The sequence below is a fragment of the Gracilinanus agilis genome, chromosome 3 (assembly GCF_016433145.1).
Source record: "Gracilinanus agilis isolate LMUSP501 chromosome 3, AgileGrace, whole genome shotgun sequence".
NCBI lineage: Eukaryota > Metazoa > Chordata > Mammalia > Didelphimorphia > Didelphidae > Gracilinanus > Gracilinanus agilis.
In genome coordinates, this window is record NC_058132.1 from 340,409,168 (window position 1) to 340,431,807 (window position 22,640).

Here is a 22,640-nt window from a genome sequence, read left to right on the forward strand (position 1 = left end):
TAATATGGAGGTCTAATCAATGCTGTTGAGAACATTGCTGGAGCGTGATCCCCTCCCCTTGTGTTTCAGAGAATGCAGGTTCCCTGAAGGTCCTCTTCGGCACACCAGAGTTTGTAGCCCCTGAAGTGATCAACTATGAGCCAATTGGCTATGCCACAGACATGTGGAGCATCGGTGTCATCTGCTACATCCTGTGAGTCCCACATGTGGCCAGGACTGGGGTGGTCTGGCAAGAACAAGATTTCTGGAAGACACAAATTTGGGGAGTGACCCTCATAGCTCAGAGATGATAGAGAGATGGTAACTCATCATGGTGCCCATCCTAGACCAGGACTTCTGGAGCAGGGAAACTTGCTGTCCTGTACCATCTAAACAGAACCATGCATAAGCAGGACCATAAACATAGAGCTAGCAAGAACCTCAAAGATCAGCTCATCTAGCCCCCTCATTTCAGTCAGTTAGTCAACAAGCATTTATTAGATGCTAATTGTCTGCCGGCTCCATCACTTCTCATCTTGCAGATGAGAAAACCGAGAAGTTAAATGATTTGTCCAAATTCACACAGGTAGGAGGTAAATGACAACTGAGATAGCTGAGCTTCACACTCTGAACCAGAGCACATGCCGTCACACCAGTTAGGATGGCACAGAAGAAAGGGTGAGAGTGTGAAGGGGAAAGAGGCGAGCTAAACTCCTGGTTTGAATTAACCTGCCTGGTAGATGTTGTTGCTTTGACTTGTAGTCGTGAGTTAAATTTTCTTAACTAAAGCCAGATCACTACATCAGAGGTGAAGTCTGGTCTCTGTAGATAGACTGTAGCTCCAGCCTTTCCCCAGCTTTCTCATTATAATGTAACCTTGCACCATTGATCATAAAAGATCTGAGTGGGAGAGTGGGGATGTTTTGGTGTCACAGAGCCTCACTCCCAAGAGAAAAACAACAACTTAAAACACATTAGGTTATAATGAGTCAAGAGCACAATGGCTTTGCTTTGATATATTCATTTCCCCTTCTACTACGTGGCGAGCCTTCCCTAGTGACAAAGATTTTTTTTAATTCAGTAAATCCACTGAACATACAACATTCCACTCTCTTGGTCCCCCATGTCATCAGGGAAAGGAAGGGAGTCCATTTTCCAAGATCATCTTTGTATATAACAGACAGCACATTATTCTACCGAGGGTACAAAGCATCTGCGTTTCCAGTGTCCCCTTCCTTGAAGCATCCAGTAGAGAGCCATAGGAAAGGAAGTGTCAGTTAATAAAAACTCTTAGTAATGAAAGAATGGAAGTTTGAAATAAGTGTCTTCGGTGGGAGCAGTCAGGCAACAATAAACAATGCAATAATTCAAATAGAAAGATATGAGACATAAATAGGAAGGAATGGAGGGACAGATGGGTAGCTCAATGGATTAAGAACCAGGCCAAAAGACAGGAGATCCTGGGTTCAAATCTGATCTAAAGATATTTTCTAACTGTGTGATCTGGGTAAGTCACTTAACCCCTATCCTTTACAGTTCTTCTTCTTGAATCCAGTATTGATTCTGAGAAGGAAGGTAAGAGTTTTAAAAAAAAATACAAAGCAATGTGAGAATATAGAAGCTTCTTCTTTAGAGAGCAGGAATTTCTTGAGGTGGATCTTCTGTTCAGAATTCCCATTTCAGGGAGGTTTCATTGATTTATTTCCTAGTTATAAATTCAGACATTTAATTTAACAAATGTTTCTTGAAAACTTAATACATGTGAGATGTTCTCATAGGCCTTGAAGTCACCTAAGGTTATGGCAATTTTAATTGGAAATGGCTTCTCCAGGTGCCCATAGAGTTTCTCTACCATGGTGAAGTGGAATAATTCAGAATACCTAGAGTCAGCCCTCTGCTACTTAGTCCCTTCATGTCCTTATACCTCAGTTTCCTCATTTTTAAATGAGAAGATGGGGACTAGATGCCCATCTACCTCTAAATCTAGGCTTCATCCTTTCAAGAGAAAATTCAACTTTTTTTTAAGAAAATTAAATACAAGCATTAATCAGTTACAAATCTAAACATGGAATGTTGTAGACACATAGTTAAAGCAAGATATAAAGAAATGTCATGCCCAGGGAACAACTAAATGCCTTTACTACTAATTATAAGTTATTTCTCACTGTTTTAATGTTATCCTTTCTCCAAACTTGAATAGAATACTTCCTTCCCTTCAACTCATCTCAATTTGAAGTCAAAATCTTGCCCCTAAGTGTTCATAGCTTTGGTTTTTTGGCCAGTTTTGCATCAGAAGTTAAAGATAGCTCTCTTCATCTGTCTGAAGCTACCCCCCAACCTTGGATTGTCTAGACAGGGAGACCTGACTACATTCAGTGAAGGGTAGCTAGCACAATGGACAGGCTGTTAGCCCTGGAGTTAGAAAGTTGTTATCATTCAGTCATGACCCCCTCTTTGTAACCCCATTTGGTGTTTTCTTGGCAAAGATACTGGAGTCATTTGCCATTTCCTTCTCTGGCTTATTTTACAGATGAGGAAACTGAGGTAAAAAGGGTGAAGTGACTTGCCCAGAGTCTCATAGTTAGTAAGCATCTAAGTCTGGATATGAACCTTTTGAGGCTAAGTACTCTATCCACTTCACCAGCTAGCTTTGGAGTCAAGAAGATTTGGATTCAAATCTAGCCTCAAACTCTTACCATTTGTGTGATGCTGGGCAAGTCACTTGACCATAGTTTCTTCATCTGAAAAGTGGAAATAATAACAGCACCTGTTTTTCAGGATTGTTGTGAAGATGAAGTGAATTAATATTTGTAAAGCTCTATATAAATGCTAACAATTATCATTCCAAACTTATCAGAGAAAGGTTACCTTCTTAGCACTCCCAGTTGTTTTTTTCAGTGCCACACTCCTTGGATAGAAGACTAAAGAGAGGGAAGGAAAAAACCTTGTGGCACATCTCAGCATTTGTTTTTATGAAACTCATTTCCCTATCAGAAGGAAATTTCCGAACAACTTGACTAATTTGAGCTCTCTCTCTCTCTCTCTCTCTCTCTCTCTCTCTCTCTCTCTCTCTCTCTCTCAATACCAGAATCAGGTCAAGTTTAAACTTGTTTCTTTCATACAGAGCTTCTTTCTTTTAAAAGAAAGTCATAAATCCAAGATGGTTGGAACAACTTTTAAAAACACATTAAAATGGATTAAATACCCTTTTAAAGCATATTGAAACAAAAAAAGAAACTGGTTTCTCCTGGCTACAGGCCTGCCCAAGGCTATAGGAAGAATGGCCTGGAAGCTGCTCCCCTTTCCTGAGGCTTGTTAACCTTCTCATATCCTAATTACCAGCATTTTTAAATGCCTCATGATGGCTTCTTGGGCCTGATGAATCGTGGCACAGAAATGTTAAGTAGTTTCCAGTTGTGTCCAACTCTTAGTGACCCCATCTGGAAATTTCTTGGCAGAGATCCTGGAGTGGTTTGCTATTTCCTTTTCCCATTCATTTTACATATGAGAAAACCAGGATTACATGACTTACCAAGGGTCATACAGGTAGTGTCTGAGGCCAGATTTGAACCCAGTCCTCTGGACTCCAGACCTGGTACTCTATCCACTGAGCCACCTAGGTCCTCTTCAAGACAATTTTTATAAAAGGTTTTCATTAAGGGGACCTTTAAAAAAGTTATTTCAAAAGACAAAGATGCTGGAGTATATCTATTTTAGGCTTTGGAGCTTGTCATGTACCAATGTAGTAGAGAGATGGAAGAAGGCAAGATGAGATCTGGAAGTTGGGGAAGCAATCACAGTTCCACTTCCTTCCAGGCTCCCAGTTTTTCTGTCTGGTTTCTGAAGCCTGGGCCTCGCTGGTTCAGTCTGTAGCCCTCCTTGAAAGGAATCAGTTTCCACTATAAAATAAAGAGGGAGAAGGCTACCTGCCCCAAGCTCTGGACTTCTGATGTGTCTGTTAGCCAGAGGGTTCTAGCCTTGAATAAATACAGAGAAGAGAAGCTCAACCTCTCTGACCATGCAAAGGTCAGAGGGATTTTTTTTTGTTCTATATGGTCCTCCTTCCTCCCAGTTAATAACAGAAATCAGAAATGCTCTTCTGATTTTAGTTCTTACAGTCTTCTAGGCTCTCTGCTTCTCCCCAAGCACATCTCCTTTCCTATTTTTTTGGTCTCCTAACTAGAGAGCTAATCTAGAGGGCTTTAGATGTAATTCCCTAGGCAATTCTCAAGTTCTTCTATCTGGATCCCTCCCACACTCCTCAGAGCAAAGAGTTGCTTTATTTTTTAAAATTCCATTCATGGGGGCAGCTAGATGGCTCAAGTGGATAGACAGCCAGGCCTGGTGAAGGGAGGAAGTGGGTTCTAATCTGGCCTCAGACACTTCCCCACTGTGTGACCCTGGGCAAGTCACTTGACCCCCATTGCCTATCCTTACCACTCTTCTGCCTTGGAACCAATACACAGTATTGATTCTAAGATAGAAGGTAAGGGGTTTTTTTTTAGTTGCATTGATATATTTTATAATGTTTTTATTGATGTCTTTTGTTTCTGCATTGCCTAGATTCCTCCTTATATCCTTTTCTCTGACTCCTCTCATACAGTCATATCTTATAACATATTTTTAAAGAGGAAGAAGAGAACAAAATTAGTAAAACCTAATTAATAAATTAAAATTAGTAAATTAGTAAAAAAATTAGTAAAAAAAAATCCACAGGAAAAAAAAATGACATACACACTGTTCCACACCAAGGGACTCCTACCTCAGCAAAGAGATTTCTTCTCTTTCCTATTTTTCAGACCCAAACTTGTTCTTTCTATTTTCCAAACATTCAGTTTCAATTATTTTGTGGTTGCTGTGATTTCCATTTATATTGTTGAAGTGGTTGTGTTTGTTGTTTTCCTAGCTCTGCCCACTTCACTGTGTAATCACTAATAGTTTGTTGTTAGACCTGTGAATTTTGGTACCACCATTCAGTAAAGCAACTTAAAGTGAATAAAATGGCACATTCCTTGACTTGGCCATTGCTAGGTACACACTCCAAGAAGGTCACAGACAAAAAGAAAAGCTACTGACATGCCAAAATATTTATATCAGCACTTTCTGTGAACTTGAAAAAACTGGAGACAGAGAATGTACATGGGGGTTTAGGGATTGCTAAATACATTGTGATACATGAATATCATAGAATATTATCTTGCCATAGGATGCAATGAACATGATGAATACAGAAAAGTGTGGAAAGACTTAATGATGCAAAGTAAACAGAGATAGGGAAAAAGCATTGATATCTTTATTTTTATGTCACTTTCATTTCCAAATCATAAAGAATAGAGTGCTGGATCTGGAGTCAGGAAGAACTGAGTTCTAATCTGGATCTTTTGACACTTACTAGTTTTGTGACTCTGGACAGGTCACTTAACCCCTCTCTGGCTCAGTTTCCTGAGCTGTACAACAGGGATAATAATTGCACCTGCCTTGCCTCCCAGGGTTGATGTAAGGATCAAATAAGATGTTTTTAATGTCCTCAGCACAGTGCCTGTCCCACAGCAGGCATTTAACAAATGCCTTTTCCCTTCCCTCTCTCCCCAAATATATAATACCTTTCTCCTTTCCTCCCAAGAGAGCCATCCCAGAACTATGGTGGGATCATAAGATTCGGTTAGTGGCATCACTGGTCCTCTCCCCAATCCTGCCACTTAATATCTCTCAGCCTCAGTTTCCTAACCCAAGTTCCAGGTTTCATAGTTGGTCACATATTGATCATGGGATCAGAGACTCCTTAAAGACCATCTAATCTAGCCTCTTATTTTACATTTGAGGAAGCAGAGACCCAGAGAGAGTAAGTGATTTATCCAAAGTCACACAGCTAAGGACTAGCTACCAGTCTAACATTCTTTTCTACCCCATGCAACACTTCACCTCAGCCATCTGCTCCAAAAGAAGCCAGCTAGAATGAGAGAGTTGCTGGTCTTGGTGTGTCTGAAGACCTGAGTTTTAGTAGTGGTGCTAATGTTTGCCAATTATGTAACCCTCAACAGCTGCTTTACCTCCTGCTTCCTTACTGCTAAAATGGGCATCAAATCCTGTTGGTAGCTTTCTCAAAGGATTGTTGTAAAGAAAATACTTTATAATCCTTAAAACCGTGGTTAGGGAGCAGCTAGGGGGTTCTGTGAGTAGAGTCAGGCACAGAGTTGGGAAGACCTGGCCTCAGGCACTTCCTAGTTGCATGGTCCTGATCAAGTCATTTAACCCCAGTTCCTTAGCCCTGCCTTGGAATCAATACTTAGTGTCTATTCTAAGACAGCAGGTAAGGGTTTTTTGGATTTGTTTGCTTGTTTTTAAGGAAAAAAAAAACAAATCTAGGAAGCACAGAAGATATAGAACTGAGTTAAAATCCTGCCTCAGACACTTACTAGCTGCATGATCTTGGGCAAATCACTTAATGTCTCAGCCTCAGTTTCCTTGTCTGTGACATGGGAATAATAATAGCACCTCCCTCTTGGGGTTGTTGTGAGGATCAAATGGCATAAGAAGCCTTAAAGTACTATGTGAAAGCTAGTTATTATTATTATGTAGAATGTTAGAGTTTTTTAATTTTATTTTATTGATATCTTTTATTTTTATATCATTTTCATTTCCTCATGATATGATATTTCTTTTCCCACCCTACCCCCAGAGACTCATCCTTGATAAAAAAAAATTAAAAAGAAAGTGGAAAAAACAATTGAGTAAAAGTAAGAACCATATCCAGAAGGCAGCATTCCCTGTCGATCTCATTGTGCCTCCGCCATGATGAGACGGAGGTGGAATGGGAGTCATCACTGATCATTCTGTCAGGTTAGAGAGAAAACAGCAGAGGAGACAGGGCTGTGCCCTTTTCTGGCCCAGCAGATAGTCCTCCGTTGTGTTTGGTGAGCAGGACAGACTTATGTAGGCGAGATTCCCTTGCAGTGAGTTTTGTCCAGTGGTACCCAAGAGGAAGCAAGCACTGGGTCAGAGCCCAGGAGGGTCCCATGGACAAGGTGGAGGCACTTCAATCAGATTCAGTGGTAAGGAAGACGGCAATTTAAGTTCCATGCCACAGGGGTAAGAACCTGGAGGCCCAGCCAAAGACAGGGAAAGCTTTGAGAGCTGCATTTCCAGCAATTAAGATGTCTCTTTGCTGGGATACAGTTCCTAATTAGGAAGGAAGATTTGCCGATTGGAACCTTTCAGCATTCCAAAACAACATTGTTTGTTTTCCTTAGATCCAGTAAAGGGCCGTGTGGCTTTTTGTTTTTATCGTTTCCTTTTTATATCAAATGGAAATTTGAAAAAAAACAAAGGAAAACAAGAGACTGAGGTTAAACCATAAAGAAGCAATTAAGGGTTTGGTTTCCTTTTGCTTCATACAAGCAAAATTCCTGCAGCTGCTGTGAAGGACTTTCTGATGGGTCCAAATGCAAACACACATGCCCGTGTGTCACCAGCATGCCCTCCATCATTACCGACTTTGACTGGCTGGCACAGCTAGAAGGTGATCCACCAGCCAGACCTTTGCAAGGTTCTGGAAATGACCACTAAAACTGTTCCCCTTTCCTTGAGTTCCTGAGAAGCACTGGGAGACTTGAGCCTAAAGGCTGCTCCAGTTCTCTTCCGAACAAGTCTTTGACCATAAAATATAGGAACAAACTGTGGGCCTGGATTCCTGAGCTGAGTGAATCTGTGTATATGATTGTGTTTTTTTTTGTTTGTTTGTTTCTTTGTTTTAAACCCTTACCTTCAGTCTTGGAGTCAATACCGTGAATTGGCTCCAAGGCAGAAGAGTGGTTAATGGGGGTTAAGTGACTTGCCCAGGGTCACACAGCTGGGAAGTGCCTGAGGTCAGATTTGAATCTAGGACCTCCCATCTCTAGGCCTGGCTCTCAATCCACTGAGCTACCCAGATGCCCCCCTGTGTGTATGATTGTTAACAGCACAAATGCCAGAGGCAACATCATATAGTGATGAAAAGTCAGTCTTATAGTCAGGAAAATATGGGTTCAAATCCAACCTTGACATACTTTTTTTTTTTTGACCCTTACCTTTCATCTTAGAATCACTACTGTGTATTGGTTCCAAGGCAGAAGAGCAGTAAGGACTACGCAATGGGGGTTAAGTGACTTGCCCAGGGTCACACAGCTAGGAAGTGTCTGAGGTCATATTTGAACCCAAGACCTCCTGTTTCTTGCCCTGGCTCTCAATATCCTGAGCCACCTAACTGCCCCCTCGACTTATACTTTGTGACCCAGATCAAGATAATTCCTATCTCTGAGTCCCCAGGTAACCCTTGAAGATTATAAATTACCAGGTGGCTGCTGACCTTTATTGGCAGATTCCTCACCAGGGCTTACCTCCCACTGATGAAATCACAGGTCTGGAAGAACTTCAACAAACTGAAAGGAACATTGTTTAAGGGAGGTTCTCATGTTCTCCTCTGCCCCAGTCAATATTTCTTCCTTTTTCATTGTGCATGGGTTAATCCTAAATGTTATCCAGTTGCCCACGGAGGAAAAGAAATATACCAGGATGAGCCCATGCAGGTATCCCAAGGATACGTCCATCAGATTCAGATGTCAAGATGAGCTGCTTGTGTGTGAAACCCATTCCACAGCCAGAAAAATATCTACATCTCCATGGTGTGGTGGAAAGACTTAGGAAATCTACGATCAAGTTCCAGCTTCCTCTTTTACTGTGTAGCTATGGGCAAACCACTTAATCACTCTCTGTGCCTTAGCTGTGAAATACAGATAATCATCCTCCTCACTCCCGTAGGGTTTCTGGAAAACAAAGTGTTTTCTAAATCAGAAAGTGCTGTCATCTGAACTACTATTATCATTTTTATGTGCCAAATCCCAAATATGGCTCAGCTAAGGCTTTTAGAAAATATACTTCTATTTATTTCATTATTTCCCAAGTATATATATAAAAAAATTAACATTCCTTTTTTTAAAAAATTTTGAATTCCAAATTCTAAATCTGGCTCTCCTCACCCAACCCATGGTCTCCTGCCAAGATCATGACACAAACAGTCTAACTGGTCAGCCTAGTTTCCACTTTAAGGATGACCTATTTGATAGAATATATCCAGGGGCAGCTAAGTGAGTTAGTTGATAGAGTGTCAGGACTGAAGACCAACAGGTCTAGGGTTCGAATGTGGCCTCAGATGCTTCCCAGTTGTGTGTGAGCCTGGACAAATCACTCAACCCTAATTTCCTCGACCATTGATACGCAATATAATTAAAAAAAAAAAAATTCTTACCTATCGTCTTAGAATCAATACCACATATTGGTTCCAAAGCAGAAGAATGGTAAAGGCTGGGGAATGGGGGTTAAGTGACTTGTCCAGGGTCACACAGCCAAGAGTAACTGAGGCCAGATCTTTAGGACTGGTGCTCTATCCACTGAGCCACCTAGCTGCCTCCACTTACCATCAGTTCTAAGGCAGAAGGCAAGAGTTTTTATAAAAAAAGAAAGAAGCTGTACATGAATTGTAGACATACTCCTTTCATTCTCTCTCTTGCTAAATACATGTGCTTCTAGCAAATATAAAGCTGGAACTCCTTCCTGACAGGAATATAAATTCAAAGCACATAGAGATGATATCATCTGGGACTTTAAGCCTAGTTCTTTTTCTACTACAGCCCACTGCCTCTAGATAGCAATAGATAGAATCAAACTTAAGCCACTAACATGGAAATGTTTTACATGACTTTACTTGTACAATTAGAATCCAATTGTTTACCTTCTCAAGAAGGTATGGGAGAGTGGGAAGAAGGGAAAGAATTTGGAACTCGAAAATTTTTTTAAATAAACATTAAAATTTGTTTTTTAAACATAATTGGAAAATATTTAATGAAACAATTAAAAATATATTTTTAAAAACCTTAACCCCTTCAGATGTAGTTTCTAGCACACAAAGAACTGCCTTCTCTTCTAATCGCTGTGTCATTACTGAAAAATAAAATGCAATGGAGATACTTTGAAGTCCACAAGTTTTATGAAACATGATAATATGCAGAGGCAGAAGCTAGTTTCTGCAGTTTCCTGAGGCCTCTCTTGGGTTGCCAATAGGCTGATAGAGACCACCCTTTTTCACAGAGCAGCTGCAACTTAAAAGTAGTCAACTAGAGTGCATTCCTTTGTTTTGTTCCCCCATCAAAACTCATTATCCCAACCAGGCTGAATGAGGCTTTCTGGATGAGTCCACCATCTGGTTACAGTCGCCCCCTGGTGGTGCCTTTCCATTTTGGCTTTGAGCTACAAAATACAGGGCAGGCTGGACTGGACTGGGCTGGGCTGGGCTGGACTGGACTGGGATTGGATTGGATTCTAAGCCTCTTATACAGGGTCAAGCAAGGCTGAGAACAGATCTAGGCAGTGAATTCTCCAAGCTAGTAGCCAGTATCTTTCCTGCCAGGATCAAACTTAGAAAAGATCTCGAAACTTTCCCAAAAATCTCCATAGTCTCCTTCAAAAAATAAGCTCTCCTGACATTTAGATAGATAGATAGATAGATAGATAGATAGATAGATAGATAGATAGATNTCTCCTGACAGATAGATAGATAGATAGATAGATAGATAGATAGATAGATAGATAGATTACATCAGGATAATATATGTGTATATCCATTTCCCTATATCTATATCTATCTAATTATCCATCCATTCATCTATTTTTCTATCTCTCCATCTATCTATATCTATATCTATCAATCTATCTTTCTATATCCATTTATCATCTATATATATATATATATACAGTTATATCTATCCTGCTCTATCTATCCATTTATTCATCCATCCATCTTTCTATATCTATCATCTATATTTATATATATACATGTATATATCCAGCTATATCTATCCTGCTATTGTAAGATTTTATAAGAATTATTAATAATCACTTGAAGTAGAAGAAAAAAGAAATAGAAGTAAAGCTCTCCTGCCTCTTTTCTCCCTTGATGGCAGTTTGTGGAGGAGGAGTGAGTTCCAGGCAGGAGGATTTTTCTCACGTGTCTTTACTCAGGCTTTTACTTTTGTTTTTTATATTTTTCCTACTTCAAGTGATTATTAATAAATCTTATAAAATATAATACTTGGAGTTACTGGATATTAATTTAAAGCTTATACTATATCATCTATCTATATCAATCCATCTTTCTAGCTATATATATTCATCTCTATCTTTCTGTTTGTCTTTATCTATCTGTCCTTCTCTCTGTCCATCTATCTATCTATATCTAGCTATCTAGATATAGCTATATAAGGATTCAATTCACCAGAAGTCATATTTTCCCTTCTCAGGGACATTTTCTATGACTACAAGGTATAAGAGTAGGGAATTTTTTGCCCCAAAGTGTAAGGCCAAGGATACAATCAATTCAAGAAGAATTTGAGTTATGAACTATGATGATAAGTACATAATAAGAGATTTAAATGTAGTTAAATGAGTTTTATTTTTTCTTGCTTTCTGAATGAGGGAAGAGGTGGGATAAATGCATATAGATGTAGAATGAATGCAGACCTAGAAAGAAAAGAAAATTGAAGAAAAAGGAGGAAAATAAGAGTAGTTAGGAGTATTTGAATTCATGTTTGATAAGTACTCTTCTTTCTGCAATTTGTCTCATAATACTTCTGACAGATTATAGGGCTTATTGTGCCTATCTGAACTTTGTGCTCCATTTTTTTTAAGGTTCTTTGTTTAAGAAAGTATAGCCACTTCTTAATAATGAATAAAAGCAATTGCACAAATTACTCATCGGTCATTTGTATTTGACTTTGGGGTACATCATATAATTTTTCAAATCACCATCCTAATTATATTTGGCTCAGGTGATGATGAGCCTGAAATCTCTGAGTTTATGGATAGATGATTCAGAGAAAATGTCCCAAAGGGCAGCTAGGTGGCTTAGTGGATAGAGTCAGGCTTGGAGACAGGAAGTCCTACATTCAAATATGACCTTAATACTTCTAGCTGTATGACCCTGGACAAGTCTTTTAACTCCAGTTGTCTAGCCTTTAGCTCTCTTCTGCCTTGGAACCAATACTTAGTATCGATTCTACGACAGAAGATAAGGATTTAAAAAAGAAAGAAAAGAAAATGTTCCAAAAAAAGTCTTGCAGCTGGGTAGTAGGGGCAAGTGGTCTGGAAATAAATAGTGAGATTTGAGAAAACTCCATATGGTAGCAGAACCTATAAGCAGACCTTCTCAGAATATTTTCACAGTCTTATCTGGTTTTATACTGTGTTTAGAAGTCAAGCATTATCTTTCTTCTTTATATGACACGAATAAAAGCAAGTTGACTATAATTCAATTCAGCTTAATTCAGAAAAGAACTTAGTGACACAGTCACCGTGCCAAAGGTTAGGGATACAAAGACAAAATGAAACAGTCTCTGCTCTCAGTAAACTTACATTGTATTGGGGAAAACAACAGATAAAGACGTAAGTAAATACAAACAAAATAATTTCTGGAGAAAGATTACATATCTAGCATGGAAGGTTTTGCCATTGAGTCATTTTACAGTTTTGTCTGACTCTTTGTAACCCTATTTAGTGTTTTCTGGGCACAGATACTGGGGTGGTGTGCCATTTCCTTCTCCAGCTCATTTGATGGAGGAGGAAACTGAGGCAAGCAAGGTAAAGTGACTTGCTCAGGGTCACATAGCTAGGAAGTGTCTGAGGCAAGATTTGAACTGATGAAGACAGGCCTTCCTGACACTAAATTCAGTACTCTATCCATGGCTCTACAATCTAGTCAGAGTGAACTTCACACATAAAGCTCCATCTCTGCTTCTTTACCTTTAATCTGGCTGTCCTCCAACCCTGGAATGCTCTCTCTTCTTATCTCCATGTCATGATTTCTTCCTCCAAGACTTTGTTTTTTCTGGTTCCCTTTTCCACTATTAGTACTTTTCCCCTGAGATTACCTTGCACAGATCTTTTTTTTTTTTTTTCTTTTTATAACCCTTACCTTCCATCTCAGAATCAATACTGGGTATTGGTTCTAAGGCAGAAGAGCAGTAAGGGCTAGGCAATGGGGGTTAAGTGACTTGCCCAGGGTCACACAGCTAGGAAATGGATGAGGCCACAGGACCTCCCACTCTAGGCCTGGCTCTCAATCGACTGAGCCACCTGTGCCCTCGCAGATTTTTTTTTTTTAAGTAATGATTTTCAATCTTTAAGTGATTTTCCCAGGGTCACACAGCTAGAAAATGTCTGAGGCCACATTTGAACCCTGCAGATAGATAGACAGACAGATGGAAGGATGGATAGACAGAAAATGGATAGATGGATGAATGGATTGATGCATGAATAGATAGGTATAGATGTTTTTAACCCTTACCTTTTGTCTTAGAATCAATATAGCTATCAATGCCAAGGCAGAAGAGCAGTAAGGTCTAGGCACTGGGAATTAAATGACTTGCTCAGGATCACACAACTAGGAAGTATCTGGGGTCACATTTGAACCCAGGACCTTCTGTCTCCAGGCCTGGGCTTATAGGCACTGAACCACTTGTATAATATCTTGTAAGTATACATTTGTTTGTCTGTTATTCCCACTGCTGCCATAAGAATGTCAGCTCCTTGAAGGAGCATTTCTTTAAACCTTTCTTTATGAACCCTTCCATGAGCATCCTGCCTCACAGAGTAAGACTTGCTTGTTCACTTGGCCAGCAAACACGAACATTTCCGTATAGAAAGAGAAATGGAAAAAAAGAGCTGCCTATGAACTGCAAATCTCTAATACCTACACCTTGTTGCAGTCAACTATTTAATTCTAAAAGTTTTAGAGGATTTATAGTCGTTTCCTAAAATGACGAAATTAAAGGCCAAGACAAAAAACAACAGTAATAAAGAAAACATGTTCATCATGTCCATCTTCATGACCATGATTCCTAAAAGGGGGAAATGCCTGCCAAGTGGAAGCCCCACTGAACTGCCCACCCTTTCTGGGCCCTAGCCCCCCCAGCCCCAGCTAGGATTCTTTTGTACCTTCAAAGCTATTCCTTTTACCCTCCTTTTCTCTGATAAGTAACTGTGGTAATAGAAGCCCAACGGGTCCTGTTTACCCCGTGCTTGTCCCCTTCGGGTAGTACCTGTGGCCCTTGTGGGCTATGAGACAGGTCTGGAGGCCACCCTCTCTACTACATTCTCAGAGGCCAGCCTGTTTGGAGGTCCGGAGGTCGTCCCCTGTGACCATTAGCCGTGCTGACATCATATTTATTGGTCTGGGGCAGGGCAGGCGGGGAGGTGGAAAATTGGAATTCTCACTTAACATTTATTGACCCCTTCCCAGGGATGTGCTGGGAAATGTTTTCTATTCAGCTCAGGGGAAGACAGAGGAGAATGTGCATATGACATACTTTTAAGTTGAATCTGCATTATTAACATCTCTCCCCTCACTTTCTTAATCCTAGACAATGAAACAAAACAATAAATCTCTCCCTCATTTATACCAGTGCCCGTTTCTGAGGTGTCAGATTCTCACACTGAAAACTGAACAGTTGGCTCTCATGATCCAGGCTAGTCTGATTCTGCTTCCTCCTGGGTTATAGTACTCACTGTGAAAGAATACATCTCCCCCCACCCAACCCCCAGGCTGCTTCTTTTGTACCCCAAAACATGACATGACTTAATTCAGATGAGTGCCATCTGTGTGACTCCAGATGCCATGCAATCCTTCTGTAATCTTCCATTACAGAGTTCAAGAAAATATCTTTCTAGGGACAAGATAATTTCTTGAACTCTGTCGTGGAAGGGGGCACTTTTGGGGGCAGCTGGGTGGTTCAATGGATTGAGAGCCAGGTCTAGCGATGGGACATTCTGCCTCAGACACTTCCTAGCTGTGTGACTCTGGGCAAGTCACTTAACCCCCATTGCCTAGCCCTTATTGTTCTTCTGCCTTGGAACCAATATGTAGTATTCATGTACATAGTATAGTATTGATACATACATAGTATTGATTCTAAGATGAAAGGTAGGGGTTTAAAAAAATATATCTTTCTGCTAAACTCTGTCCCGTGATCATGTCCCCTACCCCAACCCACTGCCTTATTTATGTAACTGGGGTTATTCAGTGTAACTTGGCCCAACCACCGTTAGCCTCTCTGTGGCAGCTGTGCCCTGGCTGCTCTAGGTTTCCCCTCTGCTACCCTACCAGCTCACTGTGCTCTCTCCATCTCCTTCTCCCCAGGGTCAGTGGACTTTCCCCCTTCATGGGCGACAACGACAACGAAACTTTAGCCAATGTTACCTCAGCCACCTGGGACTTCGACGATGAAGCATTTGATGAAATCTCCGATGATGCCAAAGACTTTATCAGCAGCTTACTGAAGAAGGACATGAAGTAATTAATGCCCTGGAGACTGAACTGGTTTTTGTGTTCTTTCCCTTTGGGGGAAGACTTGGGATAGAAAAAGGGGAGGCAGTCATTTAGCCTGCTGTTAGAGGTGCTGGAGTGGCACAGAGGGGAATCAGCGAGTTAGACCCTGAAGGATAAATGGGATGTGGCTACTCAGAGAATATCACAGGTGTTTTGTTGGGGGGGGGGGGGAAATAGTCTCATTGGCATAGAGGCAGAACCAAAGGGTGTCTAGGTAGGGATCTCGACAAAGAACTACAGAGTAGGTATGGAGTAAATTCAGATGCGGAAAAAAAAAGAAAGAAAAAAAGGGAAGGATTTCCCCCATGGCACTTGATTATTTCCCTTATCCTCCATTTTTCAGCTGCCCTGTGGCCTCACACTGTGGCTGTGTTACAAAAAAAGAGAAGGATGGGCTGGCGGTGTGGGTGAGAGCCTGAGTATGTGTCTGTAAGAGGAGAGAAAGGACGAAGGAAGATGTTTTCCATAAATCAAAGAGCCTTATCCTCATATGTAGTATCAGACCGGGAATATTGTATAGTACAGTTTAGACATACAGGGAAGCAGAAAATTGAAGTGATTCTCTAGAGTTTTTGTTGTTGTTTAGTCACTTTTTAGTTGTGTCTGACTCTTGTTGAAACTACTCAAGCATCTTTGCCAGGAAACCTTTCTTAACAAAAGTACTGAAGTGTTTTGTCATTTCCTTCTCTAACTTGTTTTACAGTTGAGAAAACTGAGGCAAGCAGGGTGAAGTGACTTGCCCAGGGTCCCGCAGCTTAAGTGTCTGAGGCTAGATTTGAACTCAGGAAGATAAGTCTTCTTAACTCTAGGCCCAGCTCTCTATCTACTATGCCTCATAGGTGCCCATTCTTTTTTATATATTTTTTTTTATTTTAAACTCTTAACTTCTGTGTATTGACTTATAGGTGGAAGAGTGGTAAGGGTAGGCAATGGGGGTCAAATGACTTGCCCAGGGTCACACAGCTGGGAAGTGTCTGAGGCCAGATTTGAACCTGGGACCTCTCGTCTCTAGGCCTGGCTCTCAATCCACTGAGCTACCCAGCTGCCCCCGGTGCCCATTCTTTATACAGTAAGAGGTGGGTTTTTTTTAAAGCACCCTTACTTTTTGTCCTAGTAACTCTAAGACAGAAGAATAAGGGCCAGGTAAGTGAGGTGAAATAACTTTTCCAGGACCACACAGCTAGGTAATGTCCAAGGTCAGATTTGAAACCAGGTCCTCCCAATTCAAAGCTTAGTGTTCTATCCACTGAGCTACCTAGCAGCTCCTAGAGTAAAAGTTCTTCACCGTTTTTGTTTCCTGGAATCTTTGGCAGTCTGGTGAAGCCTATGGGCCCCTTCTCAGAAAAATGCAACTGAATACAAAAAAATAATCTATATGAGATTCTAGAGGAAACCCTTTAAAGTGGAATATAGCTATCAAAATGTTTCTTCAAAAAGTTGATAGAGCTGAGCTTATGGATCCCCATGTAATCAGTAACACTGGTGAAACAGAATCAGAAGGGGTGAGTTTGAATTTCATTTCTACTGTTAACTTGTTGTATGACCTTGGGCAGTCTTTGAGGCTCTCTGAACCTCAGTTTCCTAATTTATAAAATAAAACTATTACTTATTCCATTTTACCTGATAGGATTGTTGTAACAAAAGTGCTTCTAGAACAACAAACTAGAGAGCTAGGTGACACAATGATTGGAGTGCTGAACTTAGATTCAGAAAGATGTGGGTTCACATCTAGCCATAGACACCGTGCAGTCCTGGGCAAGTCATTTAGCCTCTGTCTGCCTCCGTTTCCTCATCTGTAAAATGGGGGTAATAGTTGCACCTACCTCTCAGGCTCCTTGTGAAGCTCAAATGAGCTCATATTTGTAAAATGCCTTGCAAACTTTAAGGAGCTAGCTCATTAATCATAGGACAAGATATTACATAAATAGGAGCTATGACTACAACTACAGAATTTGAGGACTTGGTTGTAAGCTCCTTATGATTAGAGTTTGTTTCAGTCTTTGTACTTGTATCTCCAGAGCCAAGTACAGGGCCTGGCACATAGTAAGAACTTCTTGTCCATTGATTGAGAACAGAATTCATTCCTGCATTCAATTAAAAAGATGCTTTGCTATATAATCCCAGAGTATCTAATAATGGATACAAGGCATTGAGATGCAAAGGTAGATTATAGTAAAGTCTCCACTCTTCAAAGGACATGTATAGGAATGCTTATGGTACAAGGTGAGCTCCAAAGTACTATGAAAAACTGGAAGAAGGAGCACTTTCAGTTTCAGCAGGTACCACTGAAATATTCACTAACATTCAGTACAGTTTGGGGATTAGCATTTTCTCCTATTCTAAATTCCCATGAGGTGCAAAGGGCAATGCTATTAGCTAAAATATTTGATTAACCACATGATCTTATTTCTCAGCCTTGCTGATAACAGAAACTTAATTGTATTTTGATATTTAGTCTCCTGTTGCTCTGAGATTTAAAAGTATTTCAGCCACATGTATCGCTCCTATTTTTCTTAGAGAAGGAAACAGAAACAGAGAGACAGAGGCTTCCATGGATTTCTACTCCCTTATATGGCAGGCTGGGACCATTCAGCCTAAAAAATTTCCAAATATGCACCATTCAGGTATTCTTGGAAATGATTGGGCAGAATTTAAGTGGTCAAAATTAGTTTTTTATTCAAATGAAGAAGAGTTTTCAAGCCTCAGGTATTTCTTTAGTAATAGTAGTAATTTTATAATATTTATAATTATATCAGTATAATTATAATAATTTTATAATAATAGTAATAAGAAAAAGCATGGCACCTTTTGGTTTGTGGAGTGCTTTACAAATATTGTCCCATTTAAGCTTCTAAACAACACTAAAAGGTAGGTATTTGTTGTTGTTGTTCACTTCTTTCAACTGTATCTGATTCTTCGTGATTCTATTTGGAGTTTTCTCAGCAAACGTACTGTAGTGGTTTGCCATTTCCTTCTCCAGCTTATTTACATGTGAAGAAAATGAGGCGAATAGGGTTAAGCCCTGGTCATTTATTCTTATCACTTAATGCTTTTTCTCTTACCAATTTCAAATTGGTTGGAAGCTGTAGAGTTTGTACATCTTTTTTAATCAGCCAAAATGGAGATAAGAATATGAGCAAAAAATTCTTTTGCAGCATTTTAGAAAACTGGTTTGGTTAAACAGCAGAAAGAACACAGCACTGAGAGATTAGAAAGTCTAGGTTCTATGCACAACTTTTGAATTGACCTACTAGGTGATATTATTCAAATTTATCTTTCAGGGCAGTTAGGGTAGCATAGTGGTTGGAGAGCCAGGGCTAGAGATGGGAGGTCCTGGGTCCAAATTTGACCTCAAACATTTCCTAGCTGTATGACCCTGAGTAAGTCCTTAACCTCAATTGCCTAGCCCTTGACCCTTTTGTCTTAGAATTGCTAATGGAGGGGGAGGACAGCTGGGTAGCTCAGTGGATTGAGAGTCAGGCCTAGAGACAGGAGGTCCTAGGTTCAAATCTAGATCAGACACTTCCCAGCTGTGTGATCCTGGGCAAGTCACTTGACCCCCATTGCCTAGCCCTTACCACTCTTCTGCCTTTGAACCAATACACAGTATTGACTCCAAGACGGAAAGGTTTAAAAAATTAAAAAAAGAATTGCTAATGGTTCTAAGACAGGCATTTTAAAAAAAAGATTGGTCTCTCTTTTTTCCTCATCAGTAACCCAAGGAGTTTGGAATAGATGATCTCTAATGTCCCTCCTAACTCTAACACTTTTCCATTCTCTGATCTCTCTGTGGTAGGAACCGCTTGGACTGCACCCAGTGCCTTCAGCATCCATGGCTAATGAAAGACACCAAAAATATGGAAGCCAAGAAACTGTCCAAAGATCGGATGAAAAAATACATGGCAAGAAGAAAATGGCAGGTAATGCAGAAGCCATTGAGAGCAGGCTTGTGGCCACAAGGCACTGTGTCACGGGAGAGTTGTACTCCCAGCTCCTATGGTGATTTCTCCATTTCGTGGGAAACTTTTAAGTGTCTGAAATATTCTGTCTAATCAGATAGCTTTGCTTACTCAAGCTCTCAGCCTTTAGATTTGCATCTATAAAATGAAATTTGTTGTTGTTGCTGAGTCATTTCAGTTTTGTTCAACTCTTCATAAGCCCTTTTGGGGTTTACTTGGCAAAGATAAAAAAAGTGGCTTGCTATTATTTCCTTATCCAGTTCATTTTACAGATTGAGGGAACTGAGGCAAACAGGGGTAAGTGACTTACCTAGCCTCACACTGCTATTAAGTGTCTGAGGCCATATTTGCCTTCAAGAAGAAGAGTTCAACTCAGTCTAGCACTCTATCCACTGTACCGCTTAGCAACCCCAGAATGAAGGGTTTGGGCTAAATGACCTTTGACGTTCCTTCTGTGACATTGTGATATGAGTGAGGCCAGACAAATGGGCTCAGTCTTCTTATAGGCCAGTTAACATTAGTCTGTTCCGTGGGAGCAATATTCCAAACCATGAGCACCTCCTTCATTCAAAGGCCTGGACAAAAGATTATAATGGTCTCAGTGCATCTTCTGCCCATCCTAGAGAAAGTATGAAGGGGACATACCCCACAGACAATGACTTAGGAGTAATGGAGTGCTGGAAAATGTTTAACAACCAGCTCTCTGGGGAAAAGAATGTAAGTACAACACACTTTTAATTTTAATCTGCATGATTTGCCTTTTCTACATCACATTTTTAAGTCCACAATCAACAAAACAATAAATCAAGAGTCATTTTCTAAGGTGTAAAGACTCATACTGAAATTTAACAATTGGTTCTCAAAAGCCAGTGTGAATTCATGTTTAAGATAGGCAGCTACATGTGCCAACATCAGCACTGAAGCATGAGGGCTCCATGAAAATGAATAAATATATATTGATTTGTTTGGTTTTATCAAAAACTAAAATGATTTACTTTTTATTTTGTATTCTGTCTAGAATAAGTTATTAATATAACACTTTAACATTTTGCTCCCACTCCAGAGAACTGAGTATGTCGGAGAAAATGAAGAAGGCTGATAATATGTAATCAATCACTGAACATTAGTCATTTGTTATTATTGTTGTTCAATCACTTCAATCATGTCTGACTCTCCATTATTCCATTTGGGGTTTTCTTGGCAAAGATACTGTAGTGCTTTGCCATTTCTTTTTCCAGCTCATTTTTACAGATGAGGAAACTGAGGCAAGCAGGGTGAAGTGACTTGTCCAGGGTTACACCATGAGGAAGTATGTGAGGCCAGATTTGAACTCATGAAGATGAGTCTTTCTGACTCCAGGCCCAGCACTTTATCCATTGGGCAAACATCATTATTTTAACAAATGAGAAGCTCATCTGTGATGTGACAGGAGATATAACTTGAATGTTCAAATTCACATAGTTAATTAGTGGCAAAATGAGGACTAGAATCCCTAAACTCTTTATTCCATATCCAGTGTTGGTTCCTCTGCCCTGACTTATGATTTTTACTTTAAGGAAACTTCCAGTCTAATATAGGACAAGTTTGGAGAGAGAGGAGAGACAGACTTTCCCCTCCTTTTAGCAGCTCCCAGTCTGGTGGAGGATACATGGTTAATGTAAGGAAGTTAAGTTTATAGTCTTGTGGAATGGACGTGACACCAAGAATAATAAACATTATTGCTCCATACAGCTCTACATAACTATATTTGGGAGTGTTGAGGGGGACAGATGCTGGAATGAACAGTGATCACAGTTAGTTATGTTGAAGAAGAACATGGATTAATGGAGAGAATAGGAAAGAACAATCTAAGTGTGAGGAAAAGAGGGCTCAGGAGAGAGAATAAATCACTGCTCAGCAGATTTGCTTGAATGAAGCAAAGGGCCTACATTGGGGAATAACCAGAAATTGGAAAGCATACAGGAGAGAAAAATAGATGAGAAGCTTAGATGTGATTTTTGTCAGTAATTTGCCACAAAGGAAGATTATTAGAGCACCAAAGATATCACTTTTTGGTTGAAAAATCGTGTGACTTAAAACACTAGGGCTATGGACCAAATAACTGCTTTGCAAAGGATTTAGGAAAAGGAGAAAAAAGTAAGGAACTCTATGCTTTCCCCCTCCCCTCCACCTCTGCCATTTTTCAAGGAATCCCACATGTGCATTCAATGAGATGAGTTTATAGAAAACTCCCTAGCTTAGACCAACTTAGACCAAGATTCTAGTCAACTGGGTTCAGTGGCCTGAGAAATGGATATGGAGTCAGAAGACCTGGGTTCAGATCTTATCCCTGCTAGTAATCCCCTGTGTAATCTCAGGAAAGGACATCTGGGTGATCCAGTGGATAGAGTGCTGGACCTGGAGTTAGGAAGACTCATCTTCATTAGTTAAAATCCAGCCTCAGATACTTAATAGCTATGTGATCTGAGCAAACCATATTCACCCTGTTTGTCTCATTTTCCTCATCTGTAAAATGAGCTGGAGAAAGAAATGGCAAATCATGCCAGTGACTCTGCCAAGAAGATCCCAAATGAGGTCATGAAGAGTTGGACATGACTGAAACAACTGAGCACCAATGTCTTAGGGAGGTCCCTTAACCACTATGGGCTTTAATTTCTTCCTATCTAAGAATATAGAGTTTGAACTAGAAGGCCTTTAAGGGTCTTTCCAGATCTGTATTTGTGATCCTATGATGTTCTTCTAGTCCTTTCATTGATTAGAATTTAACTGAGAGGCAGCATTGTACAGAGGATAGGGCGCAGGATTTTGAGTCAGGAAGACCTGGCAGTCCTTCTTCACATAACTTACTAGCTGTTTGATCCTGAGAAGTCACTTAACTTCTCAGTGCCTTGGTTTCCTCATCTGAAAAATGGAAGGAGGGAAAGGGAGTAGATTCCATGGCTTTTAAGTTTCCTTCCAGCTCTCCATCTTTGATCCTATGAAGTTTTAGCAAGTTAATTAGTTGTTATGGTCCCTTGTTTTTCAATGTGAAAGATGGAATGTATAATACCTATCCTTTCTAATTGGCTATGAAGATGAAAAAAGGTATTAGACTTCAGAATACTCTGAAAACTTTAAATTTGCTCTACATAATTCTCACAAGCTAAGCCGGGGAAGTTCTAGCCAGTAATATTTAAATGTTATGAGGAAGCTCTCTGAAAAAGGAGACAATAGACAGGTTAACTTGAATGTGTTCAGATAAGGATAAAAACTAAAGGTCCTTGGTCAACAAGTCTTTATTTTATCATATG

At 40.1% G+C, this 22,640-nt stretch overlaps 1 protein-coding gene across 1 annotated transcript in view; it reads left to right on the top strand.

The window, feature by feature from the left end:
- Nucleotides 1-22,640, top strand: part of MYLK (myosin light chain kinase) — a 331,964-nt gene that overhangs the window by 285,771 nt on the left and 23,553 nt on the right. The window contains exons 26-28 of the mRNA XM_044670040.1: nt 70-193; nt 15,203-15,355; nt 19,188-19,311. Of these exons, the coding sequence (XP_044525975.1) occupies nt 70-193; nt 15,203-15,355; nt 19,188-19,311 (401 nt within the window). The remainder of the gene's footprint in view (nt 1-69; nt 194-15,202; nt 15,356-19,187; nt 19,312-22,640) is intronic.